This window comes from Salpingoeca rosetta, assembly GCF_000188695.1.
Source record: "Salpingoeca rosetta unplaced genomic scaffold supercont1.20, whole genome shotgun sequence".
NCBI lineage: Eukaryota > Choanoflagellata > Craspedida > Salpingoecidae > Salpingoeca > Salpingoeca rosetta.
In genome coordinates this window covers 434,001-451,500 of record NW_004754914.1, presented here as the reverse complement: position 1 = coordinate 451,500, position 17,500 = coordinate 434,001, and the positions used below count along the sequence as shown (strand labels likewise).

General features: G+C 54.9%; 6 protein-coding genes across 7 annotated transcripts in view; 3 read left to right on the top strand and 3 right to left on the bottom strand.

Moving 5' to 3' along the window:
- The window catches only part of PTSG_07589 (uncharacterized protein), a 1,843-nt gene extending 307 nt beyond the window's left edge, over positions 1–1,536 (top strand). Inside the window, exon 1 of the mRNA XM_004991330.1 lies at positions 1–1,536. This exon is cut by the window's left edge and continues 307 nt beyond it. Within this exon, the coding sequence (XP_004991387.1) occupies positions 790–1,428 (639 nt within the window). The 5' untranslated portion in view covers positions 1–789 and the 3' untranslated portion in view covers positions 1,429–1,536.
- PTSG_07588 (uncharacterized protein) overlaps positions 1–1,546 on the bottom strand; it is a 1,804-nt gene extending 258 nt beyond the window's left edge. Inside the window, exons 1-3 of the mRNA XM_004991329.1 lie at positions 1,085–1,546; positions 436–758; positions 1–158 (exon numbers count right to left, since the gene is read on the bottom strand). The exon at positions 1–158 is cut by the window's left edge and continues 258 nt beyond it. Coding sequence (XP_004991386.1) covers positions 1–158; positions 436–652 — 375 coding nt within the window. The 5' untranslated portion in view covers positions 653–758; positions 1,085–1,546. The remainder of the gene's footprint in view (positions 159–435; positions 759–1,084) is intronic.
- Positions 1,547–2,419: 873 nt separating this feature from the next.
- On the top strand, positions 2,420–7,594 carry PTSG_07587 (uncharacterized protein). Its single transcript, XM_004991328.1, has 8 exons — positions 2,420–2,863; positions 3,089–3,171; positions 3,352–3,430; positions 3,484–4,311; positions 4,587–4,745; positions 4,916–5,723; positions 5,968–6,195; positions 6,459–7,594. Exons 1-8 carry the CDS (start codon positions 2,679–2,681, stop codon positions 6,675–6,677), a joined length of 2,589 nt encoding a protein of 862 aa, XP_004991385.1. The 5' UTR covers positions 2,420–2,678; the 3' UTR covers positions 6,678–7,594.
- PTSG_07586 lies at positions 7,538–12,885 on the bottom strand. 2 transcript variants are annotated; one of them, XM_012637637.1, is made up of 15 exons: positions 12,790–12,885; positions 12,170–12,216; positions 11,885–11,996; positions 11,655–11,696; positions 11,182–11,258; positions 10,924–10,981; positions 10,662–10,711; positions 10,366–10,448; positions 9,987–10,076; positions 9,674–9,757; positions 9,357–9,422; positions 9,076–9,133; positions 8,749–8,834; positions 8,275–8,369; positions 7,538–8,130 (listed from the first exon to the last, which is right to left on the bottom strand). In XM_012637637.1, exons 2-15 carry the CDS (start codon positions 12,207–12,209, stop codon positions 7,965–7,967), a joined length of 1,107 nt encoding a protein of 368 aa, XP_012493091.1. In that variant the 5' UTR covers positions 12,210–12,216; positions 12,790–12,885; the 3' UTR covers positions 7,538–7,964. The 2 variants fall into 2 exon arrangements, with proteins under 2 accessions (XP_012493091.1, XP_004991384.1); XM_004991327.1 differs by lacking the exon at positions 12,790–12,885 and having other exon boundaries at positions 12,170–12,554.
- Positions 12,886–12,904: 19 nt separating this feature from the next.
- On the top strand, positions 12,905–14,227 carry PTSG_07585 (uncharacterized protein; the record flags this gene model as incomplete). The annotated part of the gene is made up of 3 exons (XM_004991326.1): positions 12,905–12,995; positions 13,185–13,318; positions 13,955–14,227. 3 exons carry the CDS (start codon positions 12,905–12,907, stop codon positions 14,225–14,227), a joined length of 498 nt encoding a protein of 165 aa, XP_004991383.1.
- Positions 14,228–16,487: 2,260 nt separating this feature from the next.
- PTSG_07584 (uncharacterized protein) overlaps positions 16,488–17,500 on the bottom strand; it is a 3,209-nt gene continuing 2,196 nt past the window's right edge. Inside the window, exon 1 of the mRNA XM_004991325.1 lies at positions 16,488–17,500. This exon is cut by the window's right edge and continues 2,196 nt beyond it. Within this exon, the coding sequence (XP_004991382.1) occupies positions 16,534–17,500 (967 nt within the window). The 3' untranslated portion in view covers positions 16,488–16,533.

Below are 17,500 nucleotides of genomic sequence, written 5' to 3'. Positions count from 1 at the left end.
ACGAACAAACAGCAATGATGACCCATCCGCCTCGTCCGATGATGGTGTCGCCAGACATTTGCAGCCACGGCTGGGGTGAGCCATCGTCCTTGCTGCTGCTGCTGCTGCTGCCGTTGTCTGTGTGTCCTCCGTGATGCCGTGAGACAAGAGGATATGTGCTGTGGTTGAACGTCACAAGAGAGACAAAAGAGTGGCGTGTGTGAATGGGGTGCGCCAACGTAATGTAACGTCGATGTGAAATAAGCAGGAGGGTGATGGCAAGGGGGAATGGAGAGCAGTGTGTCGTTCGCGGTCCAGCCTGTCAAAAGCTGCTGCAAATAACAAACAATGTGTTGTTGCTGGCAACCCACCACCCTTCGCGATTGATTCATCCAATCTCCCCACTCCCTTCCTCGTCCTCCTCTTCCTCCCCACCACTGCATGCACATGACAAACCTGATGATGAAACAATGATGAATGGCTTCTCATAACACCAACGACGACGACGACTAATGCCGCCGCCGCTGACGGTGGCCGTTGCTGCCGTGTCTTCTTGTCTTTGGGGGTCCACTCGTGCGTGTGCTGTACCGTGTGCCGTGCCCACCACACGAAATGCCTTGGCTGGTGCATGGTCGTACTCGCTCGCGCGACTGACTCTGCTTGCCTGTCGCATGCCTCACACTCACGTACGCACGCACGACGGCAGACGGCAACGCTGTCGAGCAAACAGCACGTGCGTGTGACGTCAGCAGCACGTGTCCTGGTGTCCGCACTTTCACCTACAACCAACGACCACGAGGGGTCACAAGCATGGGGATGGGCGTTGTTGACAAGGATGAGATTCTGCGCGAGCTCATGTCAGTGTTGGAAGACGGCAGCTCTTGCAACGTGAACATGACTGGTGTGAAGAAAGAGGAGGAGGAGGAGGAGAGTGACGCAACCCTCTTCGACAGCCTCAGCCAAGGCGCAGTGAAGGAGGAGTGGGAATGGGAGAAGGAGGAGGAGGAGGTGTGCACAGAGCTTCCACAGGAGCACAGTGCACATGAGGAGGAGCGTGGGAGGAAAAAGAAGAAGCAGAGAAAGACGAGCAAGGCCAAGAACTTACCTGCTGTGCGGTCGAACAACAAGCGTGCACTGGACGCCCGTTGGGACGAGGAGATGCTTCGCCACAAGGACTTCAACGGCGTGGTGAAGCCGTACATAGAGCGCCACCTCTCCAAGGCTGATCGCACACACTTTATGAAGGCGCGACGCCGCTACCTGAACCGCACGTACCGCGAGAAGAAGCTCGAGCGCGAACCGTCCGCCGCCAAGGCCGTGCGTCTGCAGGCGGAGGAGAACGGGCGCCTGCAGCAGGAACTGGACACGCAGGAGCAGTGCTTGGAGGATCTCAGGGCCAAAATCAACGCCCTTAAGGAGTTCATGCGCCAAAGCGACATCCCTTTCTGATGCCGTGAAGGCCTAAGCATGAGCAGAGGTTGCTGCCGCTGTATGTGCACCTCTGCTCCGGTTGTAGTCGACCTTGATTGAACTGTTGCTGATTGTTGCTGATTGTTGCTGATTGTTGCTGTTCTAATTGTTGTTGCTGCTGCCGTTTCCCTTTCTGCATTGCATTCATTCGCATTCGCTTCTTCTGCATCTTTTCTTTGTTGGGCGCACGCAGCAGCACATCTTCTGTTTAAGCGTATTCTTTGCCACCTGTTGTTGGCTATTGCCTTTTGGCTTCATAGTTGAACCATGGAGACGAGAGGAGGGAGGAGGGAGGAGGAGAGAGGAGAGCGCTCGTTACGAGATGCTTTTTTTTTGCTGTCGCCAACCCTTCTGATTACACAGTCGACTGAATTCAGTTTCGTCGTTGTGGCATGCCAACGATGAGGACAACCATGTTGGGAGGACAGCAAAAAGCCAGCCGGGCTGGGCTGCGTGCTCCAAACGCACACGCACACGCAACCTGCACACACAACAACCTGGGCGGTGTTTGCACAAAGGAGTTGGTGGTGGTGGCGATGCAAGCGATGGCACGACAATCGCCATGCAACTGGCATGGTCTCTGCCCCAAAAAACTGCTTGGAGGCACGAACTGCGTCACGCTGGCTTCCGTTCTGCCAAAGCCCCCCTCCCTTTCTTACCCCCCACCCCAGGCAAAAGCACGCCCAGTGCACACACACTTCACACTAACTTGTCACGCCACGCCGCTCCTCGCTGCAGTAATGTATCCAACAACAATACTTGGCATGCTCGGCGCGCCAAACTCTTCACCCCAACCCGCTCGCCACCGTCCTTGGCATTTTCCACAAGAGCACGGCGTGCCTTCAATACCACACCATCGCCACCACCACTGCCACCACCACCCCATACAAACACCGATCCAACGAGCGGACAGCCTCAACACGCACGGTACTACCACTTCAAAGAGACATCCAGTCCCCCCCCCCTTTTTTTTTTCGCTCGCCTACCGCTGCACCTGCCAACTCGACTTTTCTTACATCTCCCATTACAGAAAGGAAGGAAACGCACGCGACAAGAGCACAGCCAACCAGCCAGCCACACTCGCTCGCCTCCTGGCGCACTTCTCTCTCTCTCCCTCTACCTTGCCTTTGAGCGCCGTTCACGTGATCCACCCATCGAGCGGTGGTGATCTGCAGCTGCCCTCAGTCTCCCCATCACCAGCCGCAACGCTTGCCTGAGGCGACACCGGGATGACCATGAGTGTCTCCACTGTGCCCAAGGCTTGCACGTCAGCGCTGTTGCTGCTCATCGTCTTCCTCCTCTCTTCCACTCATGGGGTGCATGCATCTGGCGCCTGCCCCAGCTTCAACAAGTATGATTGCGCCTGCCCGTCTTCAGCCATTGCTGTCATTCTCCGCGACGACAACAGCTGCAGGTCAGACACATGCGTGTATGCTTTGTGTATCTGTGCTGTGTCTGTGTCTGTGTGCTGTGTCTGTCTGTATGTATGTATGTATGTATGTATGTGTGCTGTGGGGAAGGGTTTTGGAGTGGTTGACTGGCCTCAGACAGGGATATCCATGAGAGCGTGCTGACGAGCACTGACACACGTACACACACACACACCATGTTCATGTGATCCACCATCCACCATCCACAGGGAGTGTGCATGCTATGATCAGAGCCTGCATGCCTTTGTAGGCGTCGCCGAGTCCAAGCAGTCGGCATCCCACGAAGTCCAACGTAAGCAATTTCATTGGTGGTTGGTGGTCACAACACAACTCACACCCACCCCACATGTATGCCCTCAGACTCTGTGTGTGTGTGTGTGTGTGTGTGTGTGTGTGTGTGTGTGTGTGTGTGTGGTTATTCACAAGTACCCCCTGCCCATGTTCACACATTTCGTGCGCCTATGCCATGCAGAAACTACACCCACATGCGAGCCCCCAGAGTTCTACTGCCGCGAAGGGTCGGAGGTGGTGTTCCAACAGGATGCGTTTGGGTGCTGGTGGTGCTCTTGCCGTCCACATACACAACGACTACACGGACACCAAGGAGCACCACCACTCGAAGCACCACCACCACCACCACGACAACAGAGACTACAACAACCACTACCACAACAACAACAACAACAACAACAACAACAACAACAACAACAACAACAACAACAACAACAACAACAACAACAACAACAACAACAACAACAACAACAACAATAGAGACTACAACTACAACAACAACAACAGAGACTACAACAACTACTACCACGACCACCACCACGACAACAGAGACTACAACAACTACGACCAAGCCTGGAGACACGACGACGACAACAACAACAACAACAACAACAACAACGACGACGACGACAACAACAACGACGACGACAACAACAACAACAACAGCAACAACAACAACAACGACGACGACGACAACAACAACAACAGGGTCTGAAGAGACATCCTCCAGCAGTTCACCGTCTTCGTCATCATCCTCGCCATCTTCATCCTCGTCACACATGTCCACTCCGCACCTGACTACGGTGACACGCCCACACCGAACAACCACGCCCTACCAGCGATCAACACCACACCTCACCACCACGCAGCAGCACTCATCCCACGGCGCCTCCACCACGTCTGCCGGCGTGAGCACAAGCCGCGTGTGGCCATCGCCTGCGCCTAACCAGTGCAACGACACGCGTCTCACCCTCGACCACCGCGGCCACTTTATCTTCTGTGGGTCTGAGGGCGGCTGGGCGTGCCCTTCACACGCCTCGTGCGTTGACGACTTCTGCTGTGATCGCCCACAGTCGGAGTGGACCACGACCAACTCTGCATCGCACCACTACACCACCTCGCGTGCAGTCACGTCCACCCCGTACGTACCCGTGTGTTTTCACATGTTACCATGTGGCGGAAACCGGCCGCTGGCGTTTGATGGCTTCTTCTTCTTTTTCTTCGTGTCCATCGCGCTTTGTTTTGCATTGTCCTGCGCTCATGCACACACACACACACACAAACACATACACACACCCTACTTGTGTGCACGTGCGCATACACACATACGCATACACGCAAACACACACGTTCACGTGTACATGAACCCACACGTTTAACGCGCATTCACGTTCAATTTCACCGTGCGTGCTGCAGTCATGCAACAACGACTCGCACGAGCGAGTGCCCGAGCTTCCCGCAGTGCCGCTGCGTGGAAGGGGAGCAGCTTGTGTTCTTCAGTGACATCTACGGGTGCATCTTTGCGTGCACGTGTGAGCGACCGCTGTCCACACAAACGACGACGCCAGGCTACACGTGCGTGTCACATTTGTTGCCTGTGTTGCTTGCTGCGTTGCTACTTTGCTGCTTTGTGATTTTGCTGGTCCTCTTGCTCTGTTGTGTTCGCCAGTTTGTGGATTGCTTGCTCACTTCGTACCGTATTCTATTGTGCTTCCTCACATGCGATTTTGGCGTGTCTTCAACAGGACAACTCGCCCGGTTCGAACAACAACCGGTACACGACCCAGAACAACGACTCGCCCGATGAACACGACCACGGTGTCGACAGTGCCGGCAGAGACGTCAACAAGCTCATCCACATCGACATCCACGTCATCATCATCGTCATCGTCGGCGTCGTCAACGACAACATCAACGAGCACGGCTACGACCATCTCTGAGACAACACGATCTGACATGACATCAACCTCATCTTCGACCGCATCGAGCATAAGCACCACATCATCGTCGTCCACTTCAACGTCATCGACATCCTCAACCTCTACCTCAACCAGCTCCACATCGAGCAGTAGCACATCAACATCAACATCAACATCAACATCAACATCAACATCAACATCAACCTCGACGTCAACATCCACTTCATCCTCCACCACCTCTTCCACCTCCACTTCATCCTCCTCCACCTCTTCCACCTCCACATCAACCACCTCTTCCACCTCCACATCAACCACCTCTTCCACCTCCACATCAACCACCTCTTCCACATCGTCAAGCTCCACGTCCACGTCCACAACGAGCACGACCGCCCCAGTGACCAGGCCCCGCACCACACGACACGCAACAACGCCGCCAAACTACTCAACACGAGGAACAACACCCTGGCGTTCAACAACCACCAACGGGGCGCGCACGACCACAAGCGGGACCTCACGACCATACACAACACGCAGGGTGTGCCCGCTGTACCGCCAATGCAGTTGCAAGCCGGATCAAGCACCAGTGTACATCATCGACAGACACGGCTGTCGTCTCTCCTGCAGCTGCAAATTCGTACGTGCTCGCTCACACTCTGCTTCCTGCATGGTGTCGCTGATGCGAGGTCTGCGTTCGCCATTCGCAGCAGTTGTGCTCACGCTCACGCTCACACGCACTCGTACTCGTACGCTCGCGCACACCACTTGCACGCTCACTCACACACACACACACACACCACTTGCACGCTCACACACACACACCACTTGCACGCTCACACCCACGCACGTACACACACACACACACACGTCCATACTCGCAGTTGGACGAGCTGCTGGCGGCTGCTGACACATCCGGGGGCGATGCATCGTCATCACCACTCTCTGTATCCAGCATTGTTGGCATGGCTGTTGGTGGGTTTGCACTCCTGGTGCTCGTCGTCTGCGTCATTGTTATTGTCATGCGCACACGCAACAACCGCGCGTTTGATGGCCTGGCATCTGTGGAGCCGCTGCAGTGGGATGATGGCGACCTCAACGTCACGCTCACGGTAAGAGCTACGTGTGTCTGTGTGTGTCTGTGTGTCTGTATGTGTCTGTATGTGTCTGTGTGTGTGTGTGTGTGTGTCTGTCTGTCTGTCTGTCTGTCTGTATGTGTCTGTGATGCACTCTTTCGACGTGTCACTGTGCTCGTTTCGTGCTTGCTTGATTTGTTCGCTGTTTGCCCGCCAATCACAGGCTCACATCACTACACGCGCACGCTCATGCTCATGCATATGCACATACACATGCATACGTACATGCACACGCACAGCGGGTGGTGTCCGCCGACAACCTGAGCGGTGACGACACGTTCCCGCGTGGGGGCACATACCCATATGGAGGTACACTCTCGCGCGAGAGCACGTTCCCGCGCGATGACACGCTGTCGAGCGGGGAGAGCAGAGGCAACACCATTTCGCGGGGCGGAACAATGGACGCTGGAGACACTTTCCCGCGAGACAACACCACCTCCAGCGAACGCACAATGTGAACCACACAACAATTACAATGACACAATCACTACATGTTGAATTTTTTTCACTGTTGTTGAGTGAGCATTTTCCATCACGTTCGATGATCGAAGTGTTCATCTGTTGACTGTTGTGTCGCTGCTGTTACACAAACTCCCTTGTGCATCCGCGTTTGCCTTCAAATTGGTGTTGTGGATGTTGTTTTGTTCACCAAACCGGGCATTCGGTGCTTCCATCACGGTTGTGGTGATGTGTGTGCTCTTGCACTTTGCGACTTTGTTGTCCAACACACACAAAACATGTTCAACGCCCTTAGTATCTGCTCTGTTCATTCTTCACTTTGTTGATTCCTTCATTTTCGTCATTGCTCGTCCTCTTCTCCTCTTTGGGTTTGTGTACATTCTTGTGCGCTGTGTTGCGCATCAATGAGAGGAAGAAGGCTGCATTTCCACAGTTTGTTGGTTCGTTCGCGCTTGACTTTACTTGCGCTTTGCGTGCAGGCAGTGCTTTGCCGCATGTGTGTGTGAAATTGTGACACAGTGTTTCATCTGAGTTGTTGTGTCTTGCTGTTGCTGTGGTCACGGCTTCAACTTCTTGTTTTCTGTTTGTGTTTGTTTGTCGTTTGTTCCTCGCTGCCCTGTTCTCCGGTTGCGTGCGCGCGCGCTTCGTTTGAACCAAACAGGGACTGAGAGCGCAAGGTGTGCGGTTGCTCTTGTCAACGTGTGCGCATACATATGCCATGTGGTTCACTGGCTTTCAGCCAGCCGTGTGGTGTGCCACGTTTTTTTGCGACACGCCACAGCTGTATGGCACCTTGTGTCGCTGTGCATGCCGCAACCACCACCACCACCACCACCTTTGCTGCCCCTGCCCCTGGCGGCTTGCTGTTGTTGTTTTGACAGGCGCAGTGATAATTCGAATGAACAAGAACCTGCAATGAGGGCGACACAAGCATCAACTACAGCAAGTGGGCGGTGGACACCTTGCGAGGGTGGTCGATGCACGATGACACGAAACCGAGAGGCAGTGGTGTGAGTCACAGAGTAGTTGTACTGTTCACAGACCAAAACGAGCGATGGAAGAAAGCTGTGTGACTTGACAGAGAAAGAAGTGGGCTAGTGTGAAGCACGACAAGGGACGTAGAATGGGGGGGGGGAGCAACCAAAAGCGGCAAACAAAGACATGGCACCAAACAACACTGACACATCAATCAAGGCATGGAGGAGGACGGTACAGTGACATGATGAGAGCGCACGCAGCACAACCAGCGCACGTCAGTTCACATGCGTGTGCGTGTGTGCGTGTGTTTAAGCGGAGGCCTCGGCGCCCGTGAGGATGGCATCAACCTCGTCGATGATGGCGCGAGACATGTCGGCAGTGGTGTGATCGCCGCCCATATCGGGTGTGCGCACATCCCCGCGCGTCAGCACGCTGCGCACCGCCTTCTCAATCGGAGACGCAAACGTGTCCATGCTGATGGTGGTGGTGGCGGTGATGAGCAGTGAGCGGAGCAATGGGACAGCGTGTTGCGGCAATGATAGACAGAGAGAGAATACGTGTGTGTGTGTGTGTGTGTGTGTGTGTGTGTGTGTGTGTGTGTAAATAAGAAGTGCGTACCCGAGGTGGCGCAGCATCATGGCACCGGACGAGATCATGCAGACGGGGTTGGCGACGCCCTTGCCGGTCAGGCTCTGCTGGATCTGGCGTGCACCCTACTCGCACCCCAAAAGCAGCAGTGGTCAGTGGTCAGTGGTCAGTGGTCAGTGGTCAGTGGTCAGTGGTCAGTGGTCAGTGGTGGTGGTGGTGTGCGTGCGTGCGTGTGTGTGTGTGTGTGTGTGTGTGTGTGTGTGTGTGTGTGTGTGTGTGTGTGTGTGTGTGTCATCTCAGTCGGAGATTCACGGTCCAACGTGGGATTGGAGAAGGATGCCACAACAAGCCGTGCACAGCTCAGCAACCAAGTGCCAACGCACAACACAACACAGCAGTGAATAGAAGACAGGCAATGCACGACAGCACAGCACGCAAGACGACGCCACACCACACCACATCACATCACACGACACAGCACAGCACATGACAGCACGGCCGCACCGGCTCGAAGACGGCAATGTCGTTTCCGATGTTGTATCCGGGGACGAGACCCGCGCCGCCAACGAGACCCGCGCCAATGTTGCCCACTAGCCACACGCGCACACAAGTGGGGTGTGTATATGTGTGTGTGTGTGTGTTTGTTTGTTTGTGTGTGTGTGTTTGTTTGTGTGTATGGTGTGTGTGTAAGCGAATGAGGGAGAGTGAAGTTGGAGAGGACAAGACGATGAGGATTTTACATGGTGTCACGAGTGCACGTGAAACAGCAGTACACATGTGCGCATACAGCGCCGTGTGCATGTGGCGCCGTGTGTATGTGATTGGACTCACCGATGTTGCCGTAGAGGTTTGGCGTGACCACGACATCAAACTGCTGAGGACGAGACACCTGTACACATACACAAACACACACGCACACATGTAAATGAAGAGCGATGAGCACACGAACAGCAAAATACACAGGTAATCACGTGCCCGTGTTACACAAACACACGCACGCACACGTACACGTACACACACATATGCACCCACGCACACGTACACATGCACCCACGCACTTGATAGTGCAGAAACAAGCAACCGCCAATACCCGCACACGCACGCGCACTCACCAGCTGCATGCTGGTGTTGTCGACAATCATGGCTTCAAAGACAATGTTGGGGTAGAGAGAGGCAACCTGTAACACAAGCACACGAGTACAAGCACATGTGCATCAGAAGATGAGTGGGGATGAGAGCATGTATCCCAACGACGGCGAGATATTGTCCCACAAACGAATACACGCGCACACACCCATGTACAAGGCCTGATTATATCACACCCAAAAAACACACCACCAAAATGCGAACATGCGCACGCATACACACGAGCAGATGCGTGCGCATGTATGTACAGGGAAACAACGCAAGTTACAAGCCATGCGCACACCTCCTTGCAGCACTGGAGGAAGAGGCCGTCGCCCTGCTTCATGATGTTGGCCTTGTGCACCGCCGTCACCTTCGAGCGGCCAGTCTGCTCACAAGCACACCGTGAGGATGGTGGTGGTGGTGGTGGTGATGGTGATGATGATGAGGAGGAGGAGGAGGGGCAGGAGGAGGAAGTGGTTTGGGGGGGGGGGGGGTCATCACGCCATGGCGTGGGCAGCGGCAATTGCACGGGCCACCACACAATCAATAGCAGAAGCACAAACAACACAAACCCACGATGAACAGCACCAGTCTGATTATAGCGCCGTGCTGACCTTTGCGGCGTAGTCAAAGGCGTACTTGGCAATGCGCATCGACTCCTCGCGGGAAATCACCTTCAGGCTCTCAATCACACCGGGCGAGATCTGGCAACAACAACGACGACGATGGTGATGATGATGATGATGATGATGATGATGATGATGATGATGATGATGATGGTGGTGGTGGTGGTGGTGGTGATGATGATGATGATGATGATGATGATGATGATGATGAAGGTGGTGGTGGTGGCTCATGCGAAGTGTAATGTGCGCTCATGTGCGCGTGCATGTGTATGCTGGATCTGTGCATCTGCCCCCCCCCCCTTTCCCAAACAGCAAACTACAATAACAACAACAACGGCAGTTGCCGCCACATTGAACGGCGACCGACCTCGTGCTCAAGGCCCGAGTACTCCGCCTCCGTGTTCTGGCGCACGACAACAATGTCCACATCGTCGTGGCGCGTCGGCAGGCCTGCCATGCACACATGTGCGTACGCGTGTGTAAGTGAGAATAAGCGAGTGCGGTTTGCGTGTATACTGCGTGTGTTGTGGGGACATGTGGTGCGTAATGGGCATGTGATGTTGGTGCAAAGATTGTTGTCAGCGTTCAACAATGCAGGGGCGCGCAGGCAACGACAGCAAGCCATGCATGACCAAGACAACAGTGCAGACGGGACGGGCTGACCTGCGGGCGTCTTGCAGAAGATGACGTTGGCAAACAGATCCAGCTCCGTGCTGCACGACACCGCGCACATCGCAGAAGTTGCACAGGATATGTGTGTGTGTGTGTGTGTAAGTGTGAGTACATGCGTGTGTGTGGGTGTGTGTAAGTGTGAGCACATGCGCGCGCGCGTGTGTGTTTCAAAGTGTGCGTATATGTGTGCATCGGAAGGATGAGATCAACCTTGCAAGCAGTAGCAGGCAAGCAACGAGGTGTGTGCACCGACCGGAGCTTGATGTTGAGGGAGGTGCGGGTGGCGCGGCCCTGGGGCGTCGACAGGATACCTGAACACGCGCCACCAGCAAAAATCAGCACATGAGCAACGGGTAAGCATATACAACGTGTGCACATGTGTGTGTGCGCGCGTTTGTGGTGTGTGTATATGTGCATGTGTGTGTGTGTGCGTGTGTGTGTGGGGGGGGGGCGGTTGTGAATGACGGGAGGTTGTGGTGTGTGCACTTCCACGCGAAGCGAGGCTGCTCACCCTTGAGGCCAACGCCGTTCCTGCGAAGAGACGTGATGGCGTCGTCCATGCGCTTCTCCGCATCCGGGTCAGCACCGCTGTCGAAAATGACAGAGGGCAATTACAGAGGGAGAGGGAGGGGGGAGGGAGAGAGGGGGGGCACAGAGGGAGGGAGGGTCCACACACACACACACACACACACACACACACACACACACACACACACACACACACACACACACACACACACACACACGCACACACACACGCACACACACACACACACACACACACACACACACACACGAAAAGAGAGAGGGGGGAAGAGACAGAGGGGGAGTGAGTGTGAGTCAACGGTGTTGGTCGGTCGAATGGTACATGCGTGTGCGTGCGGGTTTCATTGAAACTGTGGTGGAACACGTACGCGCTGGGGTTCAGCAAGGCCATGTTCGAACATTAATCACAACAAAAAAACAGCAGGGGCGGTGGCTTACTGGAAGTCGATGACCTCAAAGTCAACGGGGACCTTCATCCACCTGAAGTGCGACAAGAGCAAGGGAAAGCGAGGCCGGGATGCGTAAGGGAGCAAGAAACAAAAATGGCACACACACACACACACAGCACAAGTACGGAAGGATACAAGGGCACACGCACGCACACACACACACACACACACAATACACATACACACAACACACACACACATAAGTACGCACGCACGCACTCGAAGAGCTCGCGGACGGCGGTGGTGATCTCGGGACCAATGCCATCACCAGGGATGAGTGTCACAGTGCGGCGGCCGCCATACTTGGTCAAACCAAACAATGGCGTCTTGGCTGTCGTTGTGTGATATTGTATGTGTGTGTGATTGGGGTGAGTGAAGCACTGAACCAGAAGCACCGAGCGCGTGTTTGCGATGAGCCGACAAACCCGACGAACGACCCAAACACATCCACACATCCACATCAACGTAGCCCCACACACGTGCGCACAAACGGAGGTAACGTACGCGCTGTGCTGGCGAAGCGACGAACAATACGGGCAGCCATCTTGATGCTGACGCGTTGAAGGAAACCGAGTATCCACAAGCGGAGGAGACGAAGGATGCATGTGGTCAATGAGAACCAGCGTATCAGTTCAATAGAGTGAGATGCGAGACAAGTGCTTAGGATAGCAGGGTAGCAGACTTTTGCATTGATTTGGAATAGCCCATCCAAGGTTCATGATACAGCCACGTCACCACGTGCTCAGATCATGCACAAGGTCCAGCAGGAGCTACGCAAGCAAAGCAAAACACACACAACACACACCATACAGAGGCACACGGCAGCAACGGTGGGATAGTGGCACACAAAACAACACCGTACGCACAGCCATCGTCATCACCATCGTCATCAACTTAAAGTCGAACAACAACAAGCACAACAAACACAACCAACACAACAACAACAAAGGGGACAAAGACAGCTGTCTTTGTGTGTTTGTGTTTGTGTTTGTATTGCCTTTGCGTGTTTGTGTTTGTATTTGGGTGTCCACTGGAGCCTGGTACACACACACACACACATACACACACACACACACACACACACACACACACGCACGCACGTACGCACGCGTTCGTTGACTTACACGAAAGACGAGGAGGAGCTGAGCAGGTGGGTGGTTGTGTTGTGTTGTTGGTGCACAAGCAAGCAAGCGATGAAAAGAAGAGCAGCAACCGAGCGCATGTGGTTGTGGTTATTTCATGGTGTCGCATATGGCCGCCATCCTTGAAGTTCAGATTGTCAATCAGCGCGCCCCCATTACGTTCATGACGTCATCTCGACGAGCCAATGGTGTGCGTTCTATTGCTTGCCTCAACAAGAGAGAACGAATTTACAACCCCTCTTTGTCACGCTCTTCGGTTGCGCTTCCGTTGCGCTGTTGTTGCGCTGTTGTTGCGCTGCTCGCGTGAGCGGTGTCTTTGTTGCGAGAACAAACACCCATTGTTCCGAGGAGGTGCGAGCGCTGTGGTGCATCATGAGCATTCGCGGCCTCGCTAATCAACCTGCGCGTGTTCCGGTCGAATCTGCCCTCCCCTGATGCCGATCCGCCGCTGCTGTGGTGTTGTTCGCGAACACTCGACTCCACTTTCGTCACAGGGATTCCCATGCTCCGGGTCGGAACGCCACCCTCAACACAATCTTGCGTGAGAAATGGAGTCACCTTGGACCTAGCCGAGCCAAGTAAGAGCTGTGCACCTGAAGATTAAACGCTGGAAGTGGTGTCAAAGTGGTGGGCGCGGTAGCACAAAGGGAAAAGGTTGACCTGCAATCCGGTGGCTGTCCCCAATGGAGGCCGACGTGAACGTGAGCGCGCACAAAAGCCTGCAGACGTGGGTGGTGGTGGTGGTGGTGGTGGTGGTTTTGGTGGTGCCTAATTTGCATCACTCAAGCTCACATACAAAGAAGGTGCACTGGGTGTGCTTTGTTTGTAATTGCTGCTGGTTTGCCTTGGAGAATGACAGCGAGCAGACACAACAACTGTCATTTTTCCTGTGCGCTATTCCTGGACAGCCAACCGCAACACCAACCCAGAGCGACCCCCCCCCCCCCTCCACGGCGGCAAGATACGACAATCCTTGCACGAAGGTAAGACAGTGGTGTTTGCAACTTTCGGGGTTGCACGCGACAGACCATCCCACTTTAGCGCTCAGAGTGTGTAGGTCAAACGACGACCAACCCCCGCTTTCGGTTCACGCTTGTCACTTACGCATCCATGGCATCGCTCGGTCTTCTTTCTGTGTGCATTGCAGGCCAGCCATCGCCCGCTGAACAGCGAACTTGCACATTCACGAACTACCAAAGGGCCTACCACACGACCCAGCCACGCCATGCCACGACCACCGAGTTTCCAGCTTCCGCGTAGCTCCCCATGCTGCCGTGAGGACACCCGCCCAGAAACGTACACTTCGAAGCAGCTCAACCGCATGTTTGACATCGCAGTGCGCAAGGGCGAGGCAAAGGCCAGCAAGTACATCGACCGCGTCTCCAAGAAGTCAAGCAGCAAGAAGAGCAAGGGCTACTGAGGCACCGAACGGCGACAGAGATGCTAGAGATGCACCGAGGGAATGCACAGGCTGTATTTGGCATTTTGGCCCATGGCTGCGATGCCGCTGTTTCGCCCGATATGGCAAGGCCAGGCTGTTAGCGCACATCCAGCAATCAGCCCGACGTGACGATGCTTTCATGTACACGCGCTGCAACACACGTCGTGGGTCGTGCACATTGAAGCCCCGTACGGACTGGGAGCTGCTGTTGCCTTCTCCAGCCTCTGGCCTGCTTTCTTCCACCCCATCGCCCTTCGTTCTCCCCTCTGCTGCCCAATAGTGCTGCTGGACTTGGTGGCAGATATGCAAGACTCCTTGCCCCCAGTCATGCCGAGGGAGAGACGCACAGAATCGCAGGCGGTTCTGCCGCAGCTTCCTTTCCAGATTTCCTCCCCCTCTTTCGCTTGTGTTACTCTTGGGCCTCGGGCTTGGGTGATTGCACACCAAACCTGCGCTTTTGGACGTTCTCATGTTTTGTGGCTATTGCGACCAGTAGCATGCCATCGTGCACATCGCACTGCATCCGATCTCTTTGTGCCCTGACACGGTAATCAACCGCACTTCATTTTCTTGCGAGTATTCGACTAGCATTCCTGTCCATATTGTATGTTGTCCATTGACGCGAGCAGGACTGCCAATGAGGCTTTTAAGCGACCTTTGCCTTCGGCCTTCGGCCTGCTTTCTAGTACACATTTCTGTACACCCCAAGCGAGACGCGAAAATCAGCAGCATGTGCGCGTTGGTGCTGTGCTGGCCATAATGCAGCAGGGTGTCACTTCAAATCAAACCGCGTCATCAACATGTTGCGTGTGGTTGGCTGGGTGCTTGTGCCCCAAGTTGCACGCGGGTTCAGAGCAATAACTATGCCATTGGCGTTCCTGAACCCTCCATTAAACTTGCATGTGTGACCATGTTCACGAACGACAGCACCGCACACTTGCCCAACAATATTGCACCCTTTTCTTTGTGTTGTGTTGTGCGTGTGTGTGTGTGTGCATGTGTGTGTGTGTGTGTGTGTGTGTGTGTGTGTGTGTGTCCTCTGTCCTGTGTTCTGTGTGTGTACTCACTTGGGGGCACTGAAGCAGCGCAAAACGTGTATTCCAAATGCAACAATGAGGGAAGACGATAAACACACAAAAAGAGGTATGTAGTAGGGGACGCGTGGTGTCATCACGACAACACACCGCATCATCAGTAACAAGCGGGTGCACGCGCAGCACACGAAGGGAACGACACAATGTCGCGCATATGCATCATGTAACGACGAAACAACGATTCCGCTCAGAGAGGATGAAGCAGCCGGCACACGTGCTGTAACACGAACTGTAGCAAGTGAGAGAGAGAAAAACAAAAGAGAAGCGGAAGCGGTGGGGGGGGGCAAAGGGGATGGAGCGGTGAAAGACTACAGAAGAAGACAAACTCATCAACACACCAGTGATGGGGTGTAACACTGCACGCATGCAAGGGGAGAGAGAGCGCGTCCAACACACACACACACAGGCACACACACACACACACGCACGCACACGCACACACACACACACACACATACAGGCAGCACACACACAATCACGCACACGCACACACACACACACGAACAGAGTAACAGGTCTGCTTGTGCGTGTGTGCGCGTGTGTGCGCGTGTGTGCGCGCGTGTGTGCGCGCGCGTGTGTGTGTGTGTGTGCGTGTGTGTCCTTTGTCCTGTGTTCTGTGTCCTGTGTGTGTACTCACTTGGGGGCACTGAAGCAGCGCAAAACGTGTATTCCAAATGTAACAATGAGGGAAGACGATAAACACACAAAAAGAGGTATGTCGTAAGGGACGCGTGGTGTCATCACGACAACACACCGCATCATCAGTAACAAGCGGGCGCACGCGCAGCACACGAAGGGAACGACACAATGTCGCGCATATGCATCATGTAACGACGAAACAACGATTCCGCTCAGAGAGGATGAAGCAGCCGGCACACGTGCTGTAACACGAACTGTAGCAAGTGAGAGAGAGAAAAACAAAAGAGAAGCGGAAGCGGTGGGGGGGGGCAAAGGGGATGGAGCGGTGAAAGACTACAGAAGAAGACAAACTCATCAACACACCAGTGATGGGGTGTAACACTGCACGCATGCAAGGGGAGAGAGAGCGCGTCCAACACACACACACACAGGCACACACACACACACACGCACGCACACGCACACACACACACACACACATACAGGCAGGCACACACACAAAATCACGCACACGCACACACACACACACATACATACACGTGCATGCATGCGCTAGAGGCAAATAAACTTGGAGGCGTCAAACTTGCCGCCAGTGCCAGTGCTTGGATCGATGATGATGCACCCGGACTCGCAGATGTATCGGCCAGCATGCGCAGACAGCACCTCGCCATCCTTCCCAGCAACACCATCCGCATCATCCACGTCACCAGCGTCACCAGCATCGCTGCCACCATCACCAGGAGCCGTGTCGTTTCTGTTGCTGTTGCTGTTGCTGTTGGAGTCGCTGCTGGTGTCGGTCTCAACGGCGTGAGCACTCGTCGCAGACGCCTCATCATCGCCACTGCAATCACTGAGCACACCCCCTTCTCCATCGCCATCGCCAGCGTTGTTGGTGTTGTTGTTGCCGTGCTGCTGTGTCTGCGACAGGATGCGCATGTCTGCGGGCAGGCTGTCGATGATGGCGCGGGTGCCGAAGAACGGGTGAGCAACAATGCCCTCCTCAATGCCGTGCGCGAGCGTGATGGAGGCAACTCCGTCCGTGATCAGCGCGGGCAGCTTCAGCGTGTGCGCGTTGCGCAGGGCAATGGAGACAATGTACTCGCACGGCACGCGCCTCTCCTTGTGTCCGGTTTCCGCGGGGTGCACCCAGACGCCCTCTGCACCCTCCTCCAGCTGGCGCTCCTGCAGTGGCAGGCGCTTCACGCGCGGGCAGAGCTCATGCACGCGGTCGCCGGGCACCCACACGGGGTGGTACGGGGTGACACGTAGCCCGCCAGGCATGCACACGGCATCCATCATGCCGTCCGCACATCGCGTTTGCAGGATGACCTCCACCTCTGCAGCCTCACCACCGGCTGTGTGGACCAAATCGCCGGGCTCAAGGTCGATGACGCGCTTGGTGGACGCACCGTCCGCCATGAGCACGCGCGTGTCGTTGTGTACGCAGGGGTTACCCGGGTTGTTCATCTGCTGCATGCTGTCGAGGGACTGCACCTGCTCGCCACCGCCCTGCCCGCTG

What these genes read in the sequence shown, in the direction of transcription:
- PTSG_07587 (XM_004991328.1), top strand. Translation starts at nt 2,679, where the DNA reads ATGACCATGAGTGTCTCCACTGTGCCCAAGGCTTGCACGTCAGCGCTG. An exon ending in TCTCCTGCAGCTGCAAATTC is followed by an intron (nt 5,724 to 5,967) that starts GTACGTGCTCGC and finishes CCATACTCGCAG; the next exon opens with TTGGACGAGCTGCTGGCGGC. An exon ending in ACCTCAACGTCACGCTCACG is followed by an intron (nt 6,196 to 6,458) that starts GTAAGAGCTACG and finishes GCACACGCACAG; the next exon opens with CGGGTGGTGTCCGCCGACAA.
- PTSG_07586 (XM_012637637.1), bottom strand. Translation starts at nt 12,209, where the DNA reads ATGGCTGCCCGTATTGTTCGTCGCTTCGCCAGCACAGCGC. An exon ending in TCGCTTCGCCAGCACAGCGC is followed by an intron (nt 11,997 to 12,169) that starts GTACGTTACCTC and finishes ACACAACGACAG; the next exon opens with CCAAGACGCCATTGTTTGGT. An exon ending in CCTTTGACTACGCCGCAAAG is followed by an intron (nt 9,758 to 9,986) that starts GTCAGCACGGCG and finishes GCTTGTGAGCAG; the next exon opens with ACTGGCCGCTCGAAGGTGAC.